The sequence below is a fragment of the Macaca thibetana genome, chromosome 7 (genome assembly GCF_024542745.1).
Source record: "Macaca thibetana thibetana isolate TM-01 chromosome 7, ASM2454274v1, whole genome shotgun sequence".
In the NCBI taxonomy this organism is placed as follows: Eukaryota; Metazoa; Chordata; class Mammalia; order Primates; family Cercopithecidae; genus Macaca; species Macaca thibetana.
In genome coordinates this window covers 42,794,081-42,821,959 of record NC_065584.1, presented here as the reverse complement: position 1 = coordinate 42,821,959, position 27,879 = coordinate 42,794,081, and the positions used below count along the sequence as shown (strand labels likewise).

Here is a 27,879-nt window from a genome sequence, read left to right as displayed (position 1 = left end):
TCCTGCTCATAGATGTTCAGCATCCTCTCAATAACTGTGTTTCATCTTATTTCTGCAGTGCCAGGGCAATGGGGCTTTTCTTTGGGCCTCCCTGCAGGTGGCGCTAGGGAAGGTAGAGAAGGGAAGACAACCACTGTTGCCTTCATCACTTCTGGAGCTGCTTCTACCAGCACTGCCTCTCTCCCTCCCACATCACTGCCAGGGTCCAAGTGAGACCTACCCCCAGGGACTCATCCAGGCAGCCACACCGGTGGTTTGAAATAGTCTTTATTTTGTAAACATCTGTGTTTAAAATAGATGAACCCTGCTCACAATTCATATATGGACCCAAGACACAGTACACGAAGTTCACCCGTCACAGGGAGATAGTGGGGGCTCAGGAGCAGGTGGCGTGCCTGGGGCTGGCTGGAGTCTCAATACAGCAGGTGCAGAGGTGGTGACGAGTAAACAGGCCAGGAGAGCCTGCTCAACAGTCTGGGCCTCAAGACATGCCCCAGGCCACCAGAAGTTTAGGGTGAGCATAGCTGCACCCTAAAATCCCAATTCTCCTTCTGCTCCCATACCTTTTCCCAGTCATGGCCCTTGTGGGGATAGGGCCTATCAGTCTATAGAATCCTGATTCCATGTTTTCCCTTCCAGAACCCCTAGGGTACAGTACAAATATAGTCCTTCTTTCCTGAAGGGGCTAGGAGAGAAAGACAATGAATGGCACCCTGCCTGATCTTCAGGGAAAGCTGAAATACTGGTCCACAGGTTGGAGCCACTGCCCAATATAACTTCTCAAGTCCCTGGCTGAAGACAGACTGAGGGCTGGCATCACCCACCTCCCTAGCCCCAGTGTGATGTGGCATAGGTCTTGGTACCAAGGAGTCCATCCTCAAGGAAGCAACTCCAGCCTAGTCACAGCTTCATCCTAGAGTCAGCTCTCTCCGTTTCTTAGTGATTTATAACTTCCTGCTCTCCTTTGCTTTCCACTATCTAACCCATACCCTGTCCCTAAGTCCTGAGCCACCCTCTCCTGCTGTTTCCTGGTTTGTTAAGTCAGGAGGAAAGGTTTGGTGGTTCTATCCCCACCTCTTTTTGGAGGAGTAAGGAAGTGAGGTTCTTACCCTTCACATATGTGTGCCCTGGATTTTGGTCCTTAGTTGATGAATGCTCAATACCCAGTTCTTTGTTTTGGCTGCAGCCACGCAATGCAGCTAACGTGTGGCTTAAGAACAACTCTCTTCCTAGGCCTCGCCCACCTTGGGAAGGCGGGCAGAAACCCCAGTAGGACTGGTAAATTACTTGTTCCATCTTCAAAGGGCCTCCTACAAGCTACTCTTGGGCCATATGGGGTTAAAGAAACTTCCTGAACATAGCACTCTGGAGGAGGGAGTCCTCTTCCTTCCACCTGTAGCCACAGTGCAGTTGGCAAACCCTCAAGCCTATTGGGAGCTAGAGGGCAAGATGAGCGCTTTGTCTTAAAGGCCGAAGAGAACAGCACCAAGCGTTTCTACCCAGGGCCTGCCTTCTCTCTTCCCATGAAGGATTTGCCCTTCTCCCATAAACTTTGGGTCCCAGGAGAACCTTGGTTGCTGAAGGCTGGGCTCAGTCCTCTGCCTGGGAGTCTGAGGAAATGCTCTTCTTACCTAAGAAATGGAAGATGGGGCCCAGGAGGCCCTGCTGTTGCTACATTCCCCTCTGCTGTGCAAACTGCCATCCCTGGCCAGCTCTCCCTTGTTCTTAACCTGATACAAGTCCTTCATTTCCAAATGCTGCCCTTTCTGGAGTGCATGGTTGGCCTGACAGTGTCACTGACCCCAGGGCTCTCCTTGCCCCTGGAGTACCCACAGGCCTTGGTCCACATCTTTAAATTCAGGAGTCAGGTGGAGAGAAATTGTGTTCATGCTGCATGGGAGGTAGAGAATGGAGGTGACTTTTTATCCCTGCCACCCCTCATTTTGTTTCCTTCTCTGAAGCACCTGCCTCTGAGCTCAGTTCCCCAAAGGGGCAGGCGGGCAGCCAAGCAAGGGCAAAGCTCTGGAGGGGGAGTGGGTAGAGGTAGGGCGGCCCCAGGCTCAAGGACTCCCTGGTTGCCGTTTCCTTCCTACCTCAATGCTCCACTTTCGCAGGTCACTGGGGAGGCAGGCCCATGGCACATGAAGGACAGTGGGGAGGGTAAGAGGAAGAAGCACCCTGTAGCCTTTGGCCCACCCACGAGGCAGGGTGGAGGGTTCTTCCTGGATCCAAGGGTGGAACCTCCCCACGAGGCTGGGTCCATCCCCTCGGACAGGTTAGGAAGGAAGGAAAACGAGCTGCGACAGCCGCCATACAGCAGGACACACAGGGGAGGAGGTTTGAGGGGCTTTGATACGAAATGCACTGGAGGGGAGGGGTCAGAGAAAGAGAAGTAGGGGAAGAGAGAAAAAGCCGAGAGGAGACAAGATGCACAGAGAAAGGAGGAGCTGAATGTGGCCTGGACTCCAGCCCCGGCCGTTGTCTGGGGGGTGCGGGGTGGTGAGTCGGTGTTTGCGGCACATCGTGGGGGTCATAGCAGGCCTGTGGCTGGGGAAACAGGCTGAAGAAGACCACTCCAGGGTGGACGGGCTGGGGGCAGGGGCTGCTTGAGATGACAGCAGAGCCGCTCTCAGGGCCAGGCAGGGGGAGTAGTGGCTACTGATACTCAATAGGGTCATCACACAAGAGGACAGCAGCAGGGCAAAGCCCCGGCTCCCCTGTCTGCCCACGGGCCTCCTGAGGGAAGAGGGGTGTCGTGTGGGGTGCCCCACACAGGACTCAGCACCAGCAGGTTTTTGAAGAGTTCGCTGGGCCCTCGGGTTTGCCCTCCTCCTCCTCCAGCTCTGCCAATGCCAACTCATTGCTGGCACGTGTCCGGAGGCCTTCCAGCTCTTTCCTATGGGCCTGCAGCACCAGCTCCGTCAGACGCGTGAATGACTGGAAACCAAAGGGCACAGGTTAGTCCAGCATCTCCTCCTCTCCTCTGGCAACCCTGCAGGGGCCCAAGGGATGAGGTCCATCTTATGGCTCCTCCTCCCGCCTCTGCTGGACTCAGCCTGAGAGCAGGTGCCTGGTCGCCAGGGCTCTCACCTCTTTAATGTTGAGGTTGGTGCAGGCACTTGTTTCATAGAAGTCCATGCCATACTCCTTCGCCAGCTGCAAGAGAAGGACATTTCTGAAAGAGAGTAAGGCAGGGGAGGAGCCCACACAACCAGGCACAGGCTTCTGCCACTGCACTTAACCGTGCTGTGTTGTGACGATTTCTCAGAGTAGATAATTTCTCAGATGGGACTGGGAGCTCCAAGACAGGGTAGCAGAGAATGGGGGAAGATCCTCCAGAAATACACCTCTCCATTCTTCCAGCTGCCACCCCACGCCCCTCAACACACAATCATATACCAGGAGATAAAGACACCATCCATTGTGGCAGTGTGGCATCCTCATACAAAACATGGGCTCTGGAGTCCCACAGTCCCAGACCTGAGTAGCAGCACTGCCACCGACGGCTAGCTATGCAACCTTGGACAAGTTGTTCATTCTCTGTAAGCCCCAGCTTTATCTTCTGTTAAAGGAGACTGAGAGTGTCTCCCATCCATGGTTGTGGGATGATTAAATGGGGTCATGCACTTAAAAGAGCTTGGCTTAGCACAGTGCCACACAGAGTGCTCAATAAATACTATCCTAGTAGGCTTTGCCTCTACTTTCAAATTGGTCAATGACCATGTCTTATATTTTATACCAAACAATCAGTTTCATTTTAAGTACTAATGGAATGCTATTGACTAAGAAGGGAGAGGAAAACTCTTGAGATCCATGGACTGGGTGGATAACTTGTCTCAGAAATACCAATCTTGGTTGGGCGCGGAGGCTCACGCCTGTAATCCCAGCACTTTGGGAGACCTGGTGGATCACCTGAGGTGAGGAGTTCGAGACCAGCCTGGCCAATATGGCAAAACCCCATCTCTACTAAAAATACAAAAAAATTAGCCAAGCGTGGTGGCATGCACCTGTAATCTCAGCTACTTGGCAGGCTGAGGCGGAAGAATTGCTTGAACTCAGGAGGCAGAGGTTGCAGTGAACCAAGATGGCACCACTGCACTCTAGTCTGGGTGACAAAGCGAGACTCCGTCTCGAAAAAAAGGAAAGAAAAAAAGAAAAAGAAAAAAATAATGACCAATATTTCTTTCTGCACTCTGGGAGGATGGTCTCCCTGCAAGCTTGGACATTTCCTCAGTGCCATCCTCCTACCCTTTCCGCCCCCATGGCTTCTCCAACTGTGGCTCTTTGTCTCCTCATTTGCCTCCTGGCTCTTTCCTGGGTAAGAAGGACAGGAGTGGGGGAGTGTGGGGTGGGATGGGAGATCATTTCCTGACCATAACATGGCAGCTAGGCCTGGATGCTGTCAGAGAAGTTGACAACCTGAAGTCCTTCATCACTAACACAGGGATGACCTCTTAAGCAGAGGGCAATCCTGCATTTGGGGACCTGGACTTGGAAGAGTTGCTGCCTATGACATCTTTGTTTCTGGATGGACCCTGAATCTCTGTGCTTCTGTCCTGAAACCCAGAGAACAAGCTTTCCGAGGATGGCCACTCCCCCAGGGCCTTGGGGTGCTGGGGACACGTGGGAGGACTTGCCGCTGGGGAACCCACCCCTGGATCCCCGTGCTCAGGACTGGCCCTAGAGGCCCAGCAGAGGACCTGGGGTGGACTTGCCTTTTCCCTCCACTTACCTGCTGCCCTTGCTCTCTTCCCACCTGCCGTTTCTGCTCCTCGTCGGCCTTATTCCCAATAAGGATCTTCTGGACGCCTTCTGGTGCGTACTAGGGACAAAGGATGGGCAGAACAGCCAGTGAGTGCTGTCCCCTGCCCCATTTTCCCCACAGAGTCTGCACTGCCTCCAGCCCACCACCAATTCCAGAGCCCTAGGGACAGGGTGGGCTGACTGGATGCAGGTGCCAGACTTCCCCAAGTGCCATGGCTGACTTCAAGGGTATCATGGGGACAGCTCAGGGTAGAAGACACTCTGGCTAAGACTGGTGCTTCCTTGGGTTGGACCACTGGTATCAGAGCTGGAAAGGACATTGGATGTAAGTCCAGCCCTCATTCTACAGGAATTGGGGACCCAGAGGATTCAAATGGCTTCGCAAGGCTCCACAGCGATTGTGCAGAGCCAGCACTAGATCCCAATCTTGCAACTCCATCTGGTCCAAGATTCCAGGGAAGAAGCTGCTTACAGGGCAGACTTGGAACTAATTCATTTCTGGGGAAGACACAGCCACGGAGGCCTGGCAGGGTATGGAGAGTGAAGGCATGGCAGCTTCGGTTTCTTCCCCATGTCTTACTCACCCAGAGGTCTTCATCCAGGGCTGTGGAAGGCAAAGCTTCCTGGAAGCATTTGCTCGCCCACCCTGAGAGCTCCGGCCTTCCCATCTGGCCCTCGCCTTGCCTTCCCCGGTGAGGTACCCTCTCTGCGCCCCAGCAGTGAGGTGGCATCTCCTACCTCATCCACGTCACTGACCCACTTCATGATGTGCTGGTAAGAGCGCTCGCTGCTAATGTCGTAGACCAAAAATATCCCCTGGAGAGAGAAATAGAGAGATGTATGTGATACGCACAGAGAGAGTGCAGTCATGGGGACAGAAGGGCCGTGGAACCTTAAAGGTTGGGTCCCACTCTCCCTTTTCCCTGCTCAGCACCCAGAAATGTCTCTTCTCTCAGACCCCACCACTGCCGCCTCCCAGGCCCATCACAGAACTCTCTACAGCAGGAAGGCACCACATGCTATGACCCGGATATTTGACCCAGGATGGAGGGCAGAAATCAGGGGTGAGGGCAGGGGCTGCCTGCAGTGACTGAGCCATGAACAATGGACGGACAAATGATCAGTGAAGAGCTGAAAGATGCCCTGCACTCCTCGAAGCAGGCGAACCGTGTTTAGGGGATCCGTGCCACAGACATCTCAGATACCCAGAGCTGGGAATGTGGGCGGCACCTTCCCACTTTGAAACCCTCAACGTGGTGGCTTACCTGGGCCCGCCGATAGTACTGCTTTGTGATGGTCTGGTATCTCTCCTGCCCTGCAGTGTCCCTGTGGGAGAAAGCCAGTCCCTCAGAGGGGCAGGGACCATGGGAACAGACAGGGAGGGGAACAGCAGAGCTGTCCTCTTGCAGGAAAAACTGGGGAGCTGCAGGGTGAAAAACCAGAGGTGCTTGGATCCCCACGGGGATCTGCAGTCAGAGGCCTGGTCATCTGTGCTGGTGCTGACCAGGCCTGCGGGGCCTTGGCCCCTCCTGCCAACTGCCCTCCTGGCAGACACCAGAAGCCACAGCCAGAACAGGCCTTGGACAGCTCTCTGGAATCTGGCCACTGTGGCCAGATTTGTTTGGATGGGAGTTGGCAGGGGATGCTGCCACACCCCCAGTCCCTATGGGACCTCTGAAGGCAGTGCCCATACTGCTGTGGAATTGAGAGGGAGCTCTAAACCCTGGCAAAGGCAGTGCTTCCAAGACTCAGGCAGAGAGCCACAGCAGCACCCTCTGCTACTGTGGAAACTGCACCGTGCTGTCCTGAGGAACTCTCTCAGGATCTCGCCCTAAATGATGGGGGGTGTAGCCTCCTTCCTTCCAATCTTAACGCAGTGTGGCACAGCCCAAGGGCAAAGCCTAATCCTGAGACAAATTCCCCATGGTTAGTGTGCCAATTCCTTCTCATTCCTGCCCTTTGGTGCTTGTAGTCAATCCCATAAAGTTTCTTAGAGGTTGGAGATTAAGGCTCATAGGAAGAGATGGGTTTCTGAGACTTTGCTTCTCTCCATCATAGAGGTGGTCAGTTATCCCAGGTGAAGCCTAGGAATTTTACACATGGCAGGGACAGCTAAGGAGCAGCCCGAGGTACTCTCCTCCTACATCTGCCTCCTCCTCCTCCCCACCAACTCACCAAATCTGTATCCGCACTTTGATGCCGTCTACCTCTATGGTCTTCATCTTAAAGTCAACACCTGGAGAAAGGAAGAAAGCAAGAAAGTTAGAAAGGGCACCCATGAGAAATGAACAGGAAAGGGCCATGCAATCAATCACACTTGAAAGGTTTCCTTTCAGTTTAATTTGGCAAAGGATGAAGTAATGTAAAGGCCTTCTTTAAGCAGGAACTGACTTTAAGGAAGTATCTGAAGCTTTGAAAGGGGCTTTCCTTCCTCCCTGAGCTGAAAGTTGCCAAAAGTGAAGGGCCTGGGGGACCAGGAGGAGGAGAGTGAATCTGGGGACATCTACTTCATCACTGCCTTACTCAACAGACTTAAAACATGTCTCATTCTAGTCATGTGTGAAGTCTTCCTATTTATACTTCTGGAGTGAATGCTGTGTTTATCCTTCCTGAAATTCTAATCTCTAGGAATAGCAACCCGCATTATTTGCCTGCTTTCTTCCGTCTCTCTCTCTGCCTTGTTAATAACCAGAAGGGGTCATAGTGCCAGACCGTGGAGAGAGGAGGGCTTTTCCAACCCATGATCGTACCTGAAGCCTCAGCACCCAGCCAAGGCCCACCAAAAAGGCCTCGTGCATCTTGGTTGCTGACTCACCCATTCACCACAGGAGGCGCTGTGGTTGACTAGAAGGAGCATGGGCTTTGGCGTCAGGCCTGAGCTTATCTCCTTACTCTGGCCACTCATAGCTCATTGCTATAACATCAGGCACCTTGCTTCACTGAGCCTCCATTTCCGCCTCAGTAAATGTCTTCATCAGGGATGTTACCAATATCTCAGAGGGTTGCTGAGGGAGCTGGATGAGATACAGCACCTGACCCAATTGACTACAGCTGTCATGAGCTAGTGCAGGGCTGGGTACATGCAGGTGCTTGTGAGTGACTGTCATAGGACCAGATGAAGAGGTAGTGGCATGGCATGTCACTGCGGGAGGGAGAGGAAGCACAGAGTTCCCACGATGCTTCATCCAAGGGCTGGAGGAGCTAAGCTGCCACGAGACACAAGAAACACGAGGGATTTGACAAACGCGTCCAGGGCAGAAACATATTAGAGAAATCTGCAGCAAGAGAAGTCAGCACCACCAGCAGCAGCCAGCTTGACTCTGAGTGACAACAGAGAGATGAGGGAGGTTGATTTGCTCACCATGCCTCTCCTCAACCCTAACTATACCCAGGCACTATGCCCAGGGATTCAAGAGCTACGTCTGGTGGGTGAATTAAGCTTACGTCTTTGTGTACTCCCTGGAGCAAGGTCAGGAGTGGGCAGGATCAGCCACAAGTTTCAGATGGGAACATGGTAGACTTCTGAACTGTCTACCACCAGCTGCACTGCCTGGCCCAGGAGGCCTGAAGGTGCCAGCATCACCACTGCCACTCCACCTCCGCATCAGTTATTTGCCAAATGGGAGACATCTTCCCTTGTCCGTGCTGTCCCCAGCTTTCTACAAAGGCAAACAAATTAAATTCTGTCTTTTCCTTCCCACCATCAAGACCAATCATCATTTAATTACAAGGGAAAAAAGATGCAGAACGGACAACCTGAACTAAATCGATTTGGTCAGACGTGAATCATTTTTCGCCTGCCCAAGCTGATTCATAGCCATTGAGCTGTACTTTTCCAAATGGGCAATGCCTGGCAGCCATTCTTCCGTGTGTGCAGAGAAACAGTGAAGAGGAGGAGGGAAGAAGGAAGGAAGGAAGAAGAGAGGCATCAGGCCTTGGGAGGCAGTAGTATGCTTATTCCTGCCTGGATCAGTGGTTATCAGACACCTGTTTCTCCCCCGTACCTGGCATAGAAGGGAATCAAGACATTCTTGTTTCATGATATAGCACCTTCTCCCAAGAAGAACGAGAGGTTTTCTCCAATTTGTAATATACCTGGTTTATCCTCACACTAGCCTAGCAAACCTGGCCAAGGACAGTGCCTCGTGCAAAGCCATCACAAGGGGGACAGGAAGAGAGAAGGTTTTATTTCCTTTATCCCACAAACATTTACGGGAACTTCCTATGTGCCCTGCATAGTGCTCAGTGCAGACAGAGCAGTGAAAAAGACGTGGCCCCTGCCCTCAGAGAGCCTAGTGGAAAGGAAACAACGGCTCAGAGAGGTCAACGGCTAGCCAGGGTCAGCACAGCACGTGCAGAGATTCCAACACAGGTCCATCTGTGCCAGAGCCCATGCTGCCCCTTGCACTGGTTCTTAGGGGAGCGAGAGGAGAGTCACGTGTAGTTGGCTAGGCATGGAAGCCCTAACTCTGCTTAGTTTCCTGTTTGCCTGTGGATGCTTGAGAAGGACTTTGCTAGGAGAGGAACTTCCAATATTAAGGTGAATTTTTCCCTGTGAGAGAAGAGGAGATGGAGACATGAAAGCAGGCAACTGTCCCCAGAGACAGGACTGACAAGGAGAGACAGGGTACTCCACCGGAAGTGAGGCTGGGTGGCGACTCCTTCCCTCCTCCCTTACTTCTTAGCTATGTGGCGGGGGACCAAGGCTGGGAAATTTTGGGGCTCACAGCACTCTCCGGCCTCACCCACACCCCACCATCTTGCAACCTAGGTCTCACTGGCCACCTGGGAACATGTGTTTTATTCACCTTTTGGCTATCCATATGCATTCACATATGATGGAAGAAACAGAGTAAGTCTATGTCTTCTGAAGGATTTTCCTTCCTCCCTCCCCACCCATACAACCTTTCTTAAATTTAAAAAAGGTTAACAGCCCAAGGATCTTCAAGAGGAATCTATTGCTTCTGCGCTCTGTTCCCACATGGCCTGGGCCTTCCGTTGTGTCCACCTACCAGTCAAGCCCTGGCCCCAGTAACCCGTGCCCATCGTGGCTCCTTCCCTCTCCCTACGTGGCTGTTGGTTTTTTCCACTGCTGAGCACTGCAGGACAAAGTCAACACGCTGGCCTTATTGAGGCCTCTGCAGACGGATGCTTTCTCACCTTGGCCAGCCCTCGCAGCTGCTTAGCAAACTGTTTATTCACATGCGTGTTCACCTATCACTGTCCTCCCACTGAAGGCTTCAGCTCCAGGGCACCCCCTCCCCACCCCTGTACTCTCAGCTGTTTTATGGCCCAGATGAATGCCTTTCCTCTGAAGCCACCCCCTTTCTTCAGGTTTTCCTCTGTTCTCTCTGCCTTCCCTCAGGGAAGAGTCCTCTATCCACATCTCACCTCTTTCCGGTCCTCATCAGCCCCACCTGGGCACACCCAGAGAGTCAGCCCTTTTTGTTGCATTTTTAGTATCCGTGGGAAGAAGAGATATTCTCCATCTATCTCTGCTTCCAGTGGTTTAACATTCTGGAACCTCTAAGGGCATATTTCTCAAATTTCCAGGTGCATGAGAATCACGCAGGGATTGAGTTAAAATGCAGATTCTGATCCGGTAGGTGTGGGGCAAGGCCTGAGACGCTGCAGGAAGCTCCCAGATGAACATGATGCCACTGCCCACATATCGCCTGAGTAACAAGCTGTTCTCAAAGTGTATCCCTGGACCCGCAACATCAGCATCACCTGGAACTTGTTAGAAATGCAAATTCCGGCCACACACAGTGGCTCACGCCAGTAATCCCAAGACCTTGGGAGGCTGTGGCGAGTGGATCATCTGAGGTCAGGAGTTTGAGACCAGCCTGGCCAACATGGCGAAACCCCCGTCTCTACTAAAAATGTGAAAATTAGCTGGTCATGCTGGCAGGCACCTGTAATCCCAGCTACTCAGGAGCGGGTTTGGGATGCGGGGCTGAGACAGGAGAATCGCTTTAACCCGAGAGGTGGAGGCTGCAGTGAGCTAAGATCGTGCCACTGCACTCCAGCCTGGGCAACAGAGCAAGACTCTGTCTCAAAAAATAAAAAAAAAAAAGAAGAAGAAGAAGAAGAAAAGAAAAAGAAATTATTGGGCCTTACCTCAGACCTATAGAATCAGGCCCTCTAGGTATGGGGCCCCACGGTCAGTTTCAATAAGCTCTCCTGGTGATTCTCACACATGCATAAGTTTGAGAACTACATTTGGACAAAAGTTTTGCACCTGAAGTGTCAAGAGAGGGAGTATAAGAGTTCTCTTTTCTCGGTGTGTGCTTTGCAGAGCTTCAGCTTTACAATCACCTGGGGTGACTTAAAACAAAAACAAAAACAATGACCTTGACTTGCCTAGACCTACTGAATCATAATTTGAGGGTGAGGCCCAGAAACCTGTATTTTTTTTTGAGACGGAGTCTCGCTCTGTCGCCCAGGCTGGAGTGCAGTGGCCAGATCTCAGCTCACTGCAAGCTCCGCCTCCCGGGTTTACGCCATTCTCCTGCCTCAGCCTCCCGAGTAGCTGGGACTACAGGCGCCCGCCACCTTGCCCGGCTAGTTTTTTGTATTTTTTTTAGTAGAGACGGGGTTTCACCGGGTTAGCCAGGATGGTCTCGATCTCCTGACCTCGTGATCCGCCCGTCTCGGCCTCCCAAAGTGCTGGGATTACAGGCTTGAGCCACCGCGCCCGGCAGAAACCTGTATTTTTAACAGCACTGTGGGTAATACTAGATAGAAGAAGGTTCAAGAGCTATATATGTCATGGAAGAAACATCCATTGGCCTGGAGTCAGAAAGACCTGGTCCAAATCCTGGTTCTGGCACTTGCTGTGTAACTTCAGGCAAGTCTTAACTTCTCCTAGCTTCGGTTTTTTTTTTTTTTTTTTTTTTTTTTTTTTGAGATGGAGTCTCACTGTGTTGCCAGGGATGGAGTGCAGTGGTGCAGTCATGGCTCACTGCAGCCTCAATCCTCCAGGACTCAAGAGATCCTCCCATCTCAGCCTCTGGGTAGCTGGGACTACAAGCGTGCACCACCATGCCCAGCTAATTTTTTTTTTTTAGTTTTTGTAGAGATGAGGTCTCCCTGTATTGCCTAGACTAGTCTTGAACTCCTGGGCTCCAGTGATCCTCCCGCCTCAGCTTCCCACAGTGCTGGGATGACAGGCATGAGCCTCCGCACCAGGTCCATTTTCTTACGTGTAGAAGGAGAACACCACTTCCCACCCAAGGGCTGCGGTGGGATAAATTAAATGATGTCTGTGAAGCAGTGACAGTGTAGTCCTCTCACTCCTACCTTCCCTCTGCTGAATAAAGGCTTCCTGGGGAGTCAGGAAAACCAGCCCAGAGAACCCTGAAGTGGAAGGCATTACAGAGTCCCGGTCCCTGCTATCCAGCTACCCTTGCCAGCCGAGGGACTACAGCATCAGCAGCATCAGAGAGTGTGTGAGAAATGCACATTCTCAGGGTTCGCCCAGCCCTACTCACTCTTTGGCACAAGGAAGTTTCAGAACCACACCCAGGTGCATAGTGCTTATCTTTATAGCGCACCCCTGAGCTATGGAATCCCTCAGCTCTTATGCGGCTCCCATGAAGTAGGCAGAAGTAGGTATTATCATTGTGAGCCACAGGGAAGCCAAGTAACTGACTCATGTTCCCACATCCCACAGCTGAGCTGGACGGGAAAGGTGGTGTCTTTTTTTTTTTTTTTTTTTTTTTTTTTGAGACTGAGTCTGGCTCTGTTGCCCAGGCTGGAGTGCAGTGGCCGGATCTCAGCTCACTGCAAGCTCTGCCTCCCGGGTTTACGCCATTCTCCTGCCTCAGCCTCCCGAGTAGCTGGGACTACAGGCGCCCACCACCTCACCCGGCTAGTTTTTTGTATTTTTAGTAGAGACGGGGTTTCACCATGTTAGCCAGGATGGTCTCGATCTCCTGACCTCGTGATCCGCCCGTCTCGGCCTCCCAAAGTGCTAGGATTACAGGCTTGAGCCACCACGCCCGGCCAAGGTGGTGTCTTAAATCCTACCCAGGGTATACTTCACTCGGCCAGAGGCTTCCCAACCCTGGGAGGCTGAGGAATCTTACCGCCTTTTCCCGCACACCCTGGCATACCCGATACCTTTTCTCTTTTTTCTTGATGGAGTCTTGCTCTGTCACCTAGGCTGGAGTGCAGTGGCTCGATCTCAGGTCACTGCAACCCCTGCCTCCTGGGTTCAAACGATTCTCCTGCCTCAGCCTCCCAAGTAGCTGGGATTACAGGCGCCCACCACACCCAGCTAATTTTTTGTATTTTTAGTAGAGTTGGGGTTTCACTGACATTATGCAGCATCTAGAAGTGAGGCAGGGGGCACACGGGGAGAAGCCCGTTGCTATGGTCTGAAGGTCTGTGTTCCTCCAGAATTCCCATGTTGAAACTTAATCCCCAGTGCAGTGCTGGTGGGAGGTGAGGCCTTTGGGAGGTGACTCAGTCGTGATGTTACAGCCCTTATGCGTGGGACTAATGCCCTTATAAAAGAGGCCTGAGGGAGTTGTTCCCTCTTCTGCCATGTGAGGATGGAGCTAGAAGGTGCCACTTTGTCACAGAGACTTCTGGTGTCAGCCTTCACCAGACCTGAATCTGCTGGCACCCTGATCTTGGACTTCCCAGCCTCCCAAACTGTGAGCAATACATTTCTCTTGCTTTAAATTACTCAGCTAAAGGCATTTTGTTACAGCAGCCAGCCCTAACTGACTAAGACACCCACCATAGCCTATTTTCTCCTTGCTCCTTGGCATGGTTCATGATTCCAGTAAGTCCATATTCCTCACCCTGACAGTGTCCCTATAAGACAGTCTACTTCCTTTCTTGGGTACAGAAAGAAATAGGGCACAGAAGTGTTAAGAAACAAGCAAACCACCTCTACACAGCTCTGGCAGAGGTTCTCGGAGACGCTAGGAGCCCCAGGAGGAGAAAGTCAGAAAGATGGGCCCTCTCCCAACCAGGTGCCCAAAGCATGGAGAGCAGCTGATTTTTTTTCCCGGCACATCAGATATGCCCATCATGGTGCCTGCCACACCCTGTGGACCTTTCTGGCTAGAACAGCTTAGCCCCAAACCTCAGCTCAGAGAAGCAGGGCTGGGTGCAGCATGTTCTTTGTGGAGAAGCAGGTTCACACTGGACCATTAACAGGTTTGCTGGTGACCCACAGGGTGACCTGGCCAGCAGAGGCAAGGAAGCTTAGCTAAGCCAATCAAACCAGCTCACTCCAGGCGGGGCAGAGGGGACTGACCAGTTGGTAATGAGCAGGGCATGAGGTAGACAAACATGCAGAAAGGAGCAGAGACGCCTAAGGATGATGAACATGCTGACTGCAGCTGGGGCTGGGGACAGTGGATCCTAGCACAGCCACGGGTCCAGACCAGACTCCAAGTTCAGCCCATGGGTATCCGCAGAGCACACGCACCTTTTCTTAGTGAACCTCAAGTGCCTCAGGATTGGCCACTGCTGCCTAATGGCTCCCCCAAGCTGGTGGGCCAGATGCTTCAACAAGGGGACTGGAAGGCAGACCCCTAAACCATCGCTCCCTGCCCTTACTGCCCCTATTTTTGTCTTCTAGTCTCAACTACACAAAAAGAACCTAAGGGGCAGAGAATACATTTTGTGGTTGACAAAGCATTTGTTTTGTTTGCTTGTTTTTTAAATCTCTGCCACGTAGTGCCAGCATACTGCCAGGCATAAAGAAGCAATTCCAAAACAAATTCTAAATAAATAAATAAATAAATAAATAAATAAATAAATAAATAGGCCAAGCACAGTGGCTCACACCTGTAATCCCAACATTTTGGGAAGACGAGGTGGGAGGATTGCTTGAGCCCAGGAGTTCAAGACCAGACTGGACAAGAAAGTGAGACCCCATCTCTAGAAAAAAATAAACAAACAAACAAAAACCCAGGTGTGATGGTGTCCACCTATAGTCCCAGCTACTTGGGAGGCTGAGGCAGGGGGATCACTGAGTCTGGGAGGTTGAGGCTGCACTCCAGCCTGAGTGACAGAGCAGGACCCTGTCTCAAAAGAAAGAAAGAAAAAAAAAAAAAGCAATTCCATGAGGGGGATCTCTCCCCAACCCCAGAGAGCATAAGAAGGGCTGTGTGCCTGAGGCTTAAGAGCAGGGGGACGTGTCCTGCCACCTGATGCCTCACAGACATTGGCAAGAAAAGTTCCTCAGTGAAGTGATGGTGCCATGCAACCATGGCCTGAGGCAGCCCCGGGCCCCATCCTCATCCTGCTGTGACTCTGGCTGTGTAGCCTGTGCCCCAGCAGCTGCCAGGCCATAACTGGAGCCCAAAGGTGCTGGGAGAGCATTGCTGTTGGAGAACTGGGAAGACAGGCAGGGCCCTCCTCTGGGCACCGGGGGCAGGGGCAGGAGAGAGGGATGCAGCAGGGGAGACACCTGGCACTCACGTGGCTCCTAAGCTAGCTCGCCTTGGGTGGGCAAACAGGGAAGAACTTGATGCCTCCCCAGTTCAGCAGTGGAGGTGCTGTGACGCTTACAGAGAGGAGGAGGCAGGGCACATCCACGCTAAAGAACACTCCTTCCCATCACTGTCTCCCTCCCTAGAAAGCTCTAGAAAACATGGAGGAAGTATGGCTCAAGACACAGAGTGGCCTGGCCATTAAGAGCACAAATAGGAGGTCAAGTTTGGTTCCAGTCCTGCCTTTATCACTAATTACCTGCACGGTGTTGGGGAAGCCAGTTAGCCTATCTTTGCCTCAGTTTCCTCACCTGTAAAGTGGGGATGACAGAGAATTCTCAGAGAATTTTTTTTTGAAGATTGTGAGATAAGTTGTAAAACCCATAACACAGGGTCTGGCATGCAGAGCTTTATTAAATGTTAGCAGAAGCAGCTGTCAGGCCCCCTTAGGGAAAGATGAGATTAGCGAGCCCAGAGCTGCAGGAGGGGAAATGGAAAGAGCTCTAGGATGTAGAAGGAGGCTTATGTTGGGGAGAGGAAGGAGAGTGGAGCAGAGATGAAGCCTAAGCCAGCACTCAGCTGGAATGTTTCAACGAACAGAGGAAATGACGCCCCCTGTGGGGCCCAGATGGCTCCCAGAGTCTGGCTACAACCTACATTCTGGCACAGGTAAGGTGTGCCTACTAGCGGGCCAGCACCTCATGGGTTAAAGGCAGGTGCCAGCTTGCCTGCCTGCCAGCCAAGCACCACATGCTTCAGTGGAAACAGGGCTTCCTCTGGGTGCCAAATGTTATCACCAGGATCAATCACAGCCCAAAGGACCAGCAGTGCGACCTGAGCTTTTCATTAGTAATGAGACTCCACAATGAGGAACAACCTAATACACCTGAAACCCAAGGCAGACACGCAATCCCCGGGGCCAGGCCAGCTCCAGTTACCAAGCACAGGTCCCAGGAGTGCCCCAGCCCCTCCCACTGCAGGAAACCAGCATGTGCAGGCCATGTGCACCTCCTGTGGGTTGTGGCAGGAGGTTACCGCTAAAGAGGTCACCCTGTACAATCCTAAAACACCAAAAAAGACCCCATTCACACAGGGATCCTGGGAGCTGATATGGTTTAGCTGTGTCCCCACCCAAATCTCATCATCTCTGGTGTATGCAGAGATGAGGGGTCAGTGCCTTAGACTAAGGTCCATGTTGCCTGTTGGTCAGAGCTAGTATCAGATGATGCCCATCAGCTCAGCCAGGTTGCTGGAGTGACCCTCCAGGGCCCCCTCTGCAGCAAGGGCACTCTGGAGTAAGGAATCTCTAGGGCTCAAGCACTCCCTCCAGCCTCATCATCTTAAGAGTCTCAAGCCCGGGCATGGTGGCTCACACCTGTAAACCCAGCACTTTGGGAGGCCAAGGTGTGAGGATCACTTGAACCCAAGGAGTTCAAGATCAGTCTGGGCAACATAGTGAGACCACATCTATGCAAAAAATTAAAAAATTAGCCAGGTGTGGTGGTACCCACCAGTGGGCCCAGCTACTCAGAAGACTGAGGTAAGAGGATCACCTGAACCTGAGCCCAGGAGGCTGAGGCTGCAATGAGCTGAGATCACGCCACTGCACTCCAGTCTGGGAGATAGTGCAAGACTCTGTCTTAAAAAAAAAAAAAAAAAAAACAGCCCGGGCGTGGTGGCTCATGCCTGTAATCCTAGCATTTTGGGAGGCCGAGGCAGGTGGGTCACCTGAGGTCAGGAGTTCGAGACCAGCCTGGCCAACATGGCAAAACCTCGTCTCTACTAAAAACACAAAAATTAGCCAGGCATGGTGGCAGGCTCCTGGAATCCCAGCTACTCAGGAGGCTGAGGCACAAGAATCGCTTGAACCTGGGAGGCAGAGGTTGCAATGAGCCAAGATTGTGCTACTGCACTCCAGTCTGGGGGATACAGTGAGACTCTGTCTCAAAAAACAAACAAACAAAAAACAGTCCCAAGAAACCAATACTACCTATAACTTCCCTCAGGGAAGAACGGAAGTCCTGTAGGAAAATGCATTCATTCATTCCTTCATTTGTTCATTCATTCATTCAAACTGTTATTGAATGCTTACAATGTGCCAGGAACTAAGCTAGATACTAGAAGACAAGCTATGAACAGCACAAAAAGATCCTTTTCATCAGAGCTTCATTCTAGTGGGCAAGACAGATACAAGTAATGAATACCTAATTTCAGAGAGCCATATGTGATAAGAAGCAACTGTGGGATAAAGTAGAGGGTGAGGAGACTCCAAGCACAAGTGACTTTAGACTGGCTGGCCAGAGAAGACATTTTGAGCTGAGACCTGAACGACAAGAAGGTACCAGCAGGGAGATCCAAAGAATCAGGTAGAAGAAGCAGCAAAGATCCTATGGCAGGACACATTTCAGTCAAACTCATAGTTCCTAGGAAGAGGGTTAATGATACTCTCTCCTTTGTTACAAAAGGGGAACTGCAGCAAGGCCCCTCCCTTCTCTCAGATCTTGTGGGGACCCTCACATGTGCACCTGCATCTGTATTGTTTACTGCGTGTCTTCTAGCATCTGGCTTAGTTCCTGGAACACAGTCAGCATTCAATAGCACTTACATTTGTCTGGAGGTGCAAACCTGAAGAATGCACCAAGAAACTTCTCAAACGCCAGTAAGGCCAACTTCAGAACTCCCCACTCCTATGTGATGCTGAGATCTCTATACACTGAATAAATGCCATGCGTAAAGCCCACCGTTCCTGTGTACATAGTAGGTACATAGTAAGTATACAGAGTAGATAATCAGGATCAGTGTTCCCCTTCCCCCACTTTTTTTTTTGAGACAGGGCCTCACTCTGTCACCCAGGCTGGAGTGCAGTGGTACGATCTCGGCTCACTGCAACCTCCAACTCCTGTGTTAAAGTGATTCTCCTGCCTCAGCCTCCCAAGCAGCTGGGACTACAGGCGTGCTCTACCACACCCAGCTAATTTTTGTATTTTTAGTAGAGATGGGGTTTCACCATGTTGACCAGGCTGGGTCTTCCCCTTGCTTTTCCCACTGCCTTTTGCACAGACCTCGCTAGAGCCTTGGTGACATGTGCAGTGTGCTCCAGCCACCCCGTCTCACTCCCCACTGGCAGCTTCTGGAACTGGGTCTCACCTCCCTAAGCCTGCTACTTAGGCCAGCGGGCACCACAGAGGCAGCTAATACCCACCAGGCTACTGACCACTCACTCCTCCAGCCTCCTTCTCAGGCAGGGCTGTGCTGACTGGTAGCAAAAGGTTCAGGGAAGAAGAGACTGGGACATGAAGACTCAGAAGCAAACATCTTAGAAAGAAGGGGGCTTCCAGATGCACCTGCGCTCACCCACAGTCAGCAAAGCAATCTCCAACAAGGGGCTTCTTGAACTTCAGCTGGTATGACCATGGTATGGCCACTCCAGCTGGCCCCAGCAAAGCTGAAGAGGAACAGCCCCACTCGAGGTGTTCTCCACAGCACCTCCTACAGGGAAGAGCATGTGTGCTTCCCCTACCCCCATGGCCCCCCGAGAATCCTGCTTCGTCTTCCAGACTCCACTCAAATGTCACTTCCTCTTCGAAGACTTCACCAGCCTCCCGGGAGGGATTCTCCCTCCTCTGTGATTCCAAAGCATCCTGACATTTCTTTGGCATAATATTCTGCTTGTTTGGATGTCTGATTCCCAGCTACACTGCAAGCTCCCAGAGGGCAAAGCAGCATCCCGTTCATTTCAGACTCTCACTGCCTGGCAGCAGGTAGATCACTAAATATTATTCAACAAAGTTGAGTAAATAAAAACAAAAATGAATGAGCGAGTGAATAAATGAGTGAATGAAGTCAGCACATACCTAGAGAAAAGATGGGCAAAGAGAAAATTTTAATCAGGGAAGAACAATTAGAAAATAACCCACTTTTAGGCCGGGCACGGTGCCTCACGCCTTTAATCCCAGCACTTTGGGAGACTGAGGTGGGCAGATCACGAGGTCAGGAGATCGAGACCATCCTTCCTGGCCAACATGGTGAAACCTGTCTCTATTAAAATACAAAAAATTAGCGTGGTGGTGTGCACCTGTAGTCCCAGCTACTCGGGAGGCTTAGGCAGGGGAATCACTTGAACCTGGGAGGTAGAGGTTGCAGTGAGACGAGATCTCCACTGCTCTTCAGCCTGGTGAGAGAGCAAGACTCTGTTTCAAAAAAAAAAAAAAGAAAGAAAGAAAAGAAAATAACCCGCTTTTTTTGTTTTTGAGACTGAGTCTCACTCTGTCACCCAGGCTGGAGTGCAGTGACACGATCTCGGCTTGCTGCAACCTTCACCTCCCAGGTTCAAGCAATTCTGCTGCCTCAGCCTCCCGAGTAGCTGGGATTACAGGCACCTGCCACAACACCCGGCTAATTTTTTGTATTTTTAGTAGCGATGAGGTTTCACTATGTTGGCTGGGCTGGTCTCAAACTCCTGACCTTGTGATCCGCCCACCTCAGCCTCCCAAAGTGCTGGGATTACAGGAGCGAGCCACCACGCCCGGCCATAACCCACATTTTAAAGCCAACTATTAGCCCTTTCTATAGTTCATGGTGCCATGGTCACAGAGTTCTCAGTAATTTTTTTTTTTTTTTTCCTGAGACAGGCTGGAGTACAGTGGTATGATCACAGCTCACTGTAGCCTCCAACTCTTGGGCTCAAGCAATCCTTCCACTTCAGCCTCCCGAGTAGTTAGGACTACAGGCACATGCCACTATGACCAGTTAATTACAAGTTTTGTTTGTTTGTTTGTTTGTTTTTTAAGAGATGGGGTTGGCCAGGTGCAGTGGCTCACTCCTGTAATCCCAGCACTTTGGGAGGCCGAGGCAGGTGGATCACCTGAGGTCAGGAGTTCGAGACCAGCCTGGCCAACATGGCAAAACCCTGTGTCTTCTAAAAATATAAAAAATTAGCCGGGCGTGGTGGCGGGCGCCTGTAATCCCAGCTACTCAGGAGGCTGAGGCAGAAGAATCGCTTGAACCCGGGAGACGGAAGTTGCAGTGAGCCAAGATTGAGCCATTGCATTCCAGCCTGCACAACAGAACTAGACTTCGTCTCAAAAATGAATAAATAAATAAAATAAAATAAAACAGGGCTGATGATTAGCCCCTTCTTCCTCAGTGGGAGGAATTACGTGTCCAGGAAGCCCTGTGTTCCCCTTGACGAAGCTCACTGATCAGAGAGAAAACCCTAGGAGAGGGCAGAGGCCTATACAGAAAACTGGCAGTTTCACAGGGAAACCGGTGCAAAGATTGGATTACAGAAGAAGGCACTCTGAGAAGAGCTGGCAATCAGGGTAGAAGGATAATGGCCAAATATCAGCTTTCATGTTATAAAGCTCATCACCAGCCTGTTTGGGGAGCAGGGAGAAGGAAGGAGGAGGAGGAAGGAACAGAAACCAGGGAGTGCAGGGAGGCGGAAGGAACTGGTGCTCCCAGCTGTGGGTGCATCTGCGGATCTGTGAACGTGGCACAGATGCAGAGCAGCGGAAACCCTCTGCAGGCTTCAGATATGTTCCTTCCCAAGGTCATGTCCTTGGGGAAGGGGTGGGAGGCCAGGTCTGTGCCTGTGTCAGGAGGAGAAACAGAGGCCTGAGGCAGAGTGATACCTGGCAGGGGCCCAAGCCTTGAGACAAGGCCACCCCATCCTCTTCTCTCAGGTCACCCCACTGCTTCACACCTCCTCACCACCTCACTCTTCTTTCTGAGACCCTGGCACTGCCAGGGGAAGGGGGGTACTAGAGCAGAAACTGAAATGAGACACAGCTTCTATGCACTCCCCTGGAATGTAAGTCAGCTCCTTGGTTTCTCTCTGTTTTGGTCACCACTGTATCCCCAGATCTAAGCATGGCACCTGGCATGTAGTTGGTGCTCAGTAAATAGTGCCTGAATGACTGAGGGTACAAGTGGTGGATACGCAGGATGACCTCCCAGCACGCTAACAGTGTATTCATCTCTACAACATTCTTATAGCTAGGAATAATAATAGCCGGGCGTGGTGGCGGGCGCCTGTAATCCCAGCTACTCAGGAGGCTGAGGCAGGAGAATCCCTTGAACCCGGGAGACGGAAGTTGCAGTGAGCCGAGATTGTGCCACTGCACTCCAGCCTGGGCGACAGAGCGATACTGCATCTCAAATAAATAAATAAATAAATAAATAAATATAATGATAATATAATGATAGCATCTATTATTTTATCGAGGGCTCTGCCAAGTGCTTCGTATGCGCTAGGCTCTATAATCTTCACAACAATCTTTAAGAAAGACTCTGTTACCATCTTCAATTTACAGATGCAGAAATGAAGCACAAAGATGTCATCAAAGTGTCTGAAGGTCACAGGGCCAGTAAGGCCACGGGAAATGTGCGTGTTAATCTGGGCTCTTTCCATTCTGCTAACTGCTTCTCACCTTCCCTTCCTTTCTGGGTACCAGGGGAACAGAGTAGGTAGAGACTGGTCTCAGGCTGCCTGAAGGCTGACACAGACCCAGCCCTGACCCTCTCACAACATCACACTGCATTTGCCCCCAGCTCCTCTCAGTCTAGAAACCTGCAAACCCCAGGATCCTAGTGTCTAAGCACAGGCCCCAGTGTCTGTTAGGTCACTCGGTTCCAGGCTTGGATCTAGCCCCACCCCCTCCCTCACCCTCTCCCACCTCCTCAGTCACAAGCCCTTGCCCCAGGCAGCCAAGCTAGTCCCAACAGAACTCCCTGAGAAAGGTGACATAGCAGCAGCAACCCAACCTGAGAAAGCGCCCTGAAGCCACAGCAGCCCAACCCGTCCAACCAGATCACCCTCCTCCTCACCCAGAAGGAGTGCAGCCTGGAGGGTGGCTTCCAAAACCAAAGGTCCAGGGAGTAGGTGACAGGTCTACTCAGGGAAGACTAAGGATGGGAGGGAGAAAACCAACTCCTGAGGGAGTGAGGTAGCTCATGCCTATAATCCCAGCACTTTGGATGGCTGAGGCTAGGGGATCACGAGTCCAGGAGTTCGAGACCAGCCTGGGTAACATAGTGAAACCCCATCTCTACAAAACATACAAACATTAGCTGAATGTGGTGGCATGTGCCTGTAGTCCCAGCTACTCGACAGGCTGAGGTGGGAGGATTGATTGAGTTTAGGAGATCGAGGCTGCAGTGAGCTGTGATTGTGCCACACTCCAGACTGGGCGACAGAGTGAAACCTGGTCTCAAAAAAAAAAAAAAAAGGAAAGAAAAAGAAAAGAAAAGAAAACTCCTGAGCAGTCTCTTCAGTTTCCATTCGTGGTTTACATCATCTCACTCCTGGCCACCATGCAGAAAGGTCCTCAAAGGTCCCCTGAACATAGATGTTCACATGTATGACACCTTCTCCCTACCTGGTCATGGCACAGGTCCCATGAGATTATTTCAGAAGTTGCCAGGTTGATTGGTTTGAACCACTCCCCATTCTGGAGGGAAACTAGAACAGGTGACTGTGTGGAAGTTGGTGTTGCTACCACTGGGGGTGAGGGGCCATTCAGAGGTTCCTCCATGCCCAGATACTACTGCAGCCCCTGACTAGTCTCCCTGCTTCAAGTCTTAACCCCTTCTTCCAGCCAACCTCATTAGTACCCTACTCAAAACCCCTCCTACCATTGCTAAGGTTCATGTTCCACCTCCTTAGCCAGGCTCTCTCAATGCCTTCTGCCAACTGGTCCCTGGGTTCATTCATTAATTTAACAATAGGCATTGAGATCTGCCTGGCCCTGTAGTAGGGACTATGAAAACAATGAGGAATAAGATTTGGTCGCACCATCAAGGCACTTATAGTTTGGGAGACAGAGAGTGAAACAGAGGAACGTTCTCGCTTTTCTGAAGAATCCCTTCTGTTGCAGCTAAACTGCCTAGAGCCCCACAGACACCCACTCAATCCCACCTCTGTTATCTCTGCTCATGTTACTCCATCTGCTCCCTTCTGCTGCAGGAACTGACGAGCAGCCCACACTGAGGCCTAGCTTCAGCCTTCCCTGCCGGTTCTAGTCCATGGGGACCTCTCTCTTCCCCAGCCTCCGACAGCATGGAGTCGTGGGAACAGCACTCACCCATCCCATTCACCGCCCTTCTCCGGCTGCCTCATGGTACATCTTGCATCATAATTTAGCTTCTGATACCCACTGTGAGACCTTCATTAAGAGTAACTGTAATGATCATAATCGATCCTTTACATCTGAAGAGTGATTCACCGAGTACTTTCAGATATCTCATTTTGGTACTAGCTTTTTTTTTTTTTTTTTTTTTTTTTTTGCCTTTGTCTTGCCTCCCCATCTAGGTTATGGGCTTCTGTGGGCAGGAAACGTAGACTGCGATATGTCTCTAAAATGCCTGGCACAGAGGTTGGTAGTGAATGCTCAATTAATTTTTTAGGATAGTCTTTTGGGTACCCCTCTGCACCAACCCCCAGCCAGGCCAGCACAGCTGCACAGGAAGGAAACGCCTGTGGCAGAGCCAGTGGCGGGGCCACCTGCTGGCCAGAAAGAGGCCAGAAAGATGAAAAGGATAGGGGGAGGGACACTCAGTGTCTCAGTCTACCAGGGAGGCCTCTCACTGCTCCTTGGCAGATCGCAGGCCATTAAAGTGGAGTACACAGTAAATCACAAAAGTACCGGCCTAGGTGATATCCACATGAGCCAAGAAGCCAAACTATCTTGGCAGTAACTGGTGAATAATTCACAAAAAAAGCCCCTGAGAAAGGTGCCTCGATCAGTGCCCGGCATGGTCATGTAATGTGTTTTAGATAATGCACAATTTGAGAACAGTGACTGTGGGTATTATTCATCTGGGAATCTCTTGGTCTCAGTGCAGAGCCTGGCATACAGGACATACATTTTAAAAAAATAAGTGAATGACTATGACTTGGTGGCACTCATTTCGTTGGCTCCTTGATTTGTCTCCTGGCTGCCCCTCCTACTTCCTTGAGAAACTGTCCATATCACTTAAGGAAAAAGCTTTTCTTGACCATCCAACTCTTTCCTTTAAGTTTTAGTTAATGCTGAAAAACACGCCCAAGATAAGGGAGAATCCCAAGTCCCTTAATAAGCTTTAAATAAGAAAGCATTTAAGATACCCAGTGGGGCAGATTTTAAAAGGCTGGTGTGAAGAAAGACAGGTTTCTTTCTATTCCATGGAATCCAAACTCCTAGAATCTTCTGTGTCCTGTAGAAAGGGGAACCTGGCCGTCAGAAGTGGAGGAAGAAATTTGGGAGCCATCTTTAGGTTTTAGGCCAATATACCAAGGGCCTTGAGGGGAGACAGTGCTGCAGAGACACTCCTACTCAGTTCACTGATTCACCTATGTGCCCAAAGTGGTCTGCCCTGGAGGGTTTGAGGAAGTCCCTGTGACCTATCTAGTGTTCACCTATTAGCAGAAGGTGTCTAAGAAGGGAGATTACAAGGGGAAGGGACAAGGAGAAGGGTGGATGGTTAGGTGTGAGGCAATGGACACTCTTTAAGGAGAGCACCGGCCTCAGAGGGCCATCCTGGTATTTTAGAAACAGGGGTGCCCCCAAAAAGGAGTGTACATGTCTCCCAGGGAAGGCTGCCTCCCACAGCACGAAGCAGGAGTCCCAGAGCTTCTGAAATGAGGTGGTTGAATGAAGCCCTCAAAGGGAAAAGTCCAGGTCACCCGAAGGACTTGGAATGTGACCAGGAGAGCAGGTGCAAACAACAGCTCTTCAGGCCAAAGCCAGGGCCTTCCAGGCAGCCCACAGCTCTCTAGAGATAGCTCAGTAGTTCCAAGCACCAGGCCTCTCTCAAAAATAGCCATTCCTAGTTTCCTTAAGGGATAACCCGCCGCCCTTTGTCCCTGAGCCCACAACCTGTCCTCATATACCATCTGGTTCCTCTGCCACTCCCTCCATCACGCCCATGCCTTTCTCCTGCACCTGCCTCTTCCCTGAGTCCTCCCGGCAGGCACAGAGCCTTGGTGTCTAGAGGCTCCCCTTCTTTCTGCAATGTCTCTCACCCAAACCACCGCTCAGCCCAAGCTCCTAGGTTTCCTAAGAGTTGGCCTTACAGCTCCTCTGAGAAAGACAGACAAGTTCTGTTCCCTGACCCTAAATCCTATTGTTTCACCCTTAAAGTTGGTGAAACAAAGAGAGGAGACCCTAAGAGCGCAATGATAATGGCAACAGCAGTAAGAATGATCAGCATTTATCCAGCTTCACCATGTCTCTGGCTGTGCTAAGCGCTTAACAAGCATTATCTTATTTAATCCTGACAACAACTTGGGAGGTAGGTGCCATTATTATACCCATTCTACAGACGAGAAACTAAATAAAGCTCAGAAGTTTAGGCGATATTCAAGGTTGCTATGCCCCAAAGTGAGGTCTCAGGTCTCTCTGACAATAAAGCTGGCTTCTTAACCATAAGGTTCTGTTCCTCCTGGCTGTATCTATGTGGTCCTACTTCTCTCTGGGCAAGGAATGTGTGTCGGGGGAGGAAGGGGGGATGGCGTGGACATGAATCCTCAAGAGGAAGCTGAGAGCTGCGGCCGTCCCTGATGGCAGCAGGGACTTCTACGAGAGCATTCCAAATGGATGACCAGTCAGCCAGCAGGTGTTTCCAGGGGCCTGGGCAATGCAGAGGCTACTCCAGGGCTGACCCGGGCAGCAGCTGAGGATGAAATTCCCTTTATTCAGACTTCTCAGGGAGGGGGCCCCTCACAGCCTAGGAGCGGGAGACTGTCTCAGAGGGGAGGCCATGGACCCATTCCTAGAATAGGTGACCCATCATAGTGCTGTCCGGGATGCCACCGGGCCTTGTCCCTCTAACCACAGGCTCCAGCACTGCCAGATGAGAGATGCTCTCAGGCGGGTCCTGCCTGCCTTCTGACCCCTTAGTCTGGGCAGGTATTCCTGACACTCCTCCAACCTCTTTAGATTCCCTCAGAACAGATGTCTTGGCTCCTCCTCTTCCCAGGCGCAGGGGCTCCTCACCCTATCTGTGTCCTCCCCTAGGTGTCCCACCTTACCTTCCCAACTCTGCCCTGGAAACTCGATCCTTGCGGCCCCTCCGTACCTCCTCTCTTCTTCCCCCCTTCGCCCCGCGCCGGCTCCACCTTGGGTCACCACAGAACCAAGGCCGCCTCAGAGACTCCGGTCTCCACCCTGACCCCCTTTTCCCCAGCACAAGCTTTACTTCCCCTCCCCCTGGGGGTGTGGGGACGTTATTCCAGAGGCTACGATTCTCGCTACCCCAGCTCGGGGTACCCAGGCCTACACCCGCTCCCCTCATCCCCGGATTCTCGGTTTGATGGGAGGGAAGGCTCCCCGGCGAGAGGCGGGAGACGCCACCTCTGGTCCGGACGGCAGGCAGCAGAGACCCCCTCACCTGCCAAAACCTATGCTCACCCCGAGATTCATCCCGGACTCCGGACTCCCGCGCCTCCAGCCGGAGGGGCTGGCAATTCCTCCCCAGCTGGGTACGGGGGCGGCAGGGAAAGGGGCCGCGGGCGGGGAGGGAGGGGCGCCCCGGGCCACCGCCCCTTACCGATGGTGGAGATGTGCGAGGAGTGGAACTCGTTGTCGGTGAAGCGGCACAGCAGGCAGGTCTTGCCCACCCCGGAGTCCCCGATCAGCAGCAGCCGGAACAGCACATCGTACTGCTTCGCCATGGCTGGGGCCGGAGCGGCCGGGGGCTGCGGGCGGGCAGCGGGCTCAGCCCTGCTCCGCCACTGCCATCGCGGCCCGCGCCCGCCCGGGGACGCTGCGGGCGGCGAGGAGGACGCCGGGCCCGGCCCCCGCGGCGGCCTCGCCCGCCCGCCTGCCCACTCGCTCGCTGGGTGCCGGGAAGCGCGGCTGCGGCGGGAGCCCGGCGCGGTGCCCGCTCGACTCGGCTGGGCTGGCGCGCGGCGGTGGGAGGAGAAAGCGGCGGCGGCCCCTGCCCGTCCCTTCCCCTGCGCCGCCGCCGCCGCCCCGGAGAGAGGGGGCGGGGAGCGCGCGCAGGAGAGCTGGACCCCACCGAGCGGGCGACGCCAGGGCGGGGCTCCAGCCCCGCCCCCCAATCCCTTCTTGCCCGGGGCGGGGGAACGTTTTCGTTTTTCCTCGGATGTTCCGAATGGGGGAGTTGAGGTGAGCCCCCTCCCAGCCCACTTCTACCATGCTCGGCTTTCCGGGCTCACCACTTCTCCCCATATCCCACCCCAAGTCTGGCGCCGGTAACTCCACCCACCGTGGCACCCTGCATCTGCAGGATCCTGGCCGAGCTCCCCAGTGGCTGGTCTTCACCTGGGCTCACCCGAGGTAGGAAGGCCTTGAGCAGGATCTGGATTCGAACACCCGTCTCCATGAGCCCCCGAGAGTGTGGGTGGAATTCCCCCTCCCTGCCATCTGGCTGCCCCTTACCTGTGTGACTGTGTCACAGCCCTCCCCCGTCCCCATTTTTTCTTTAAATGGGGAAAATGCCTACTCACATCCTCCACCAGGGTGAAATGATCATAAAACCATCTCCAAGTGCAAAATCCTTTGGAGGTGTACTGGCAAAAGTCTCTGTTTTCCCTCTAAGGTGCTTAGGATAGGTGCCCAAGTGACGAGTGTATTGTGACCCCTAAATGTCTCTGTGTGGTATAGCCAGTGGTACCAAAGAATGAATGACCCTTGTTCAAGACCCAGTTTCCTAC

The 27,879-nt window shown here is 52.2% G+C and overlaps 2 protein-coding genes across 3 annotated transcripts in view; one reads left to right on the top strand and one right to left on the bottom strand.

The window, feature by feature from the left end:
* LOC126959764 (peptidyl-prolyl cis-trans isomerase A-like) overlaps positions 1 to 27,879 on the top strand; it is a 399,629-nt gene that overhangs the window by 225,211 nt on the left and 146,539 nt on the right. The gene's annotated exons all lie outside the window — the stretch shown is intronic.
* On the bottom strand, positions 250 to 27,185 carry RAB15 (RAB15, member RAS oncogene family). 2 transcript variants are annotated; one of them, XM_050799289.1, is made up of 7 exons: positions 26,751 to 27,185; positions 6,940 to 7,000; positions 6,030 to 6,090; positions 5,503 to 5,580; positions 4,733 to 4,822; positions 3,091 to 3,156; positions 250 to 2,937 (listed from the first exon to the last, which is right to left on the bottom strand). In XM_050799289.1, the coding sequence occupies exons 1-7, from the start codon at positions 26,872 to 26,874 to the stop codon at positions 2,779 to 2,781; spliced, it is 639 nt and encodes a 212-aa protein (XP_050655246.1). In that variant the 5' UTR covers positions 26,875 to 27,185; the 3' UTR covers positions 250 to 2,778. The 2 variants fall into 2 exon arrangements, with proteins under 2 accessions (XP_050655246.1, XP_050655247.1); XM_050799290.1 differs by lacking the exon at positions 26,751 to 27,185 and adding an exon at positions 26,592 to 26,681.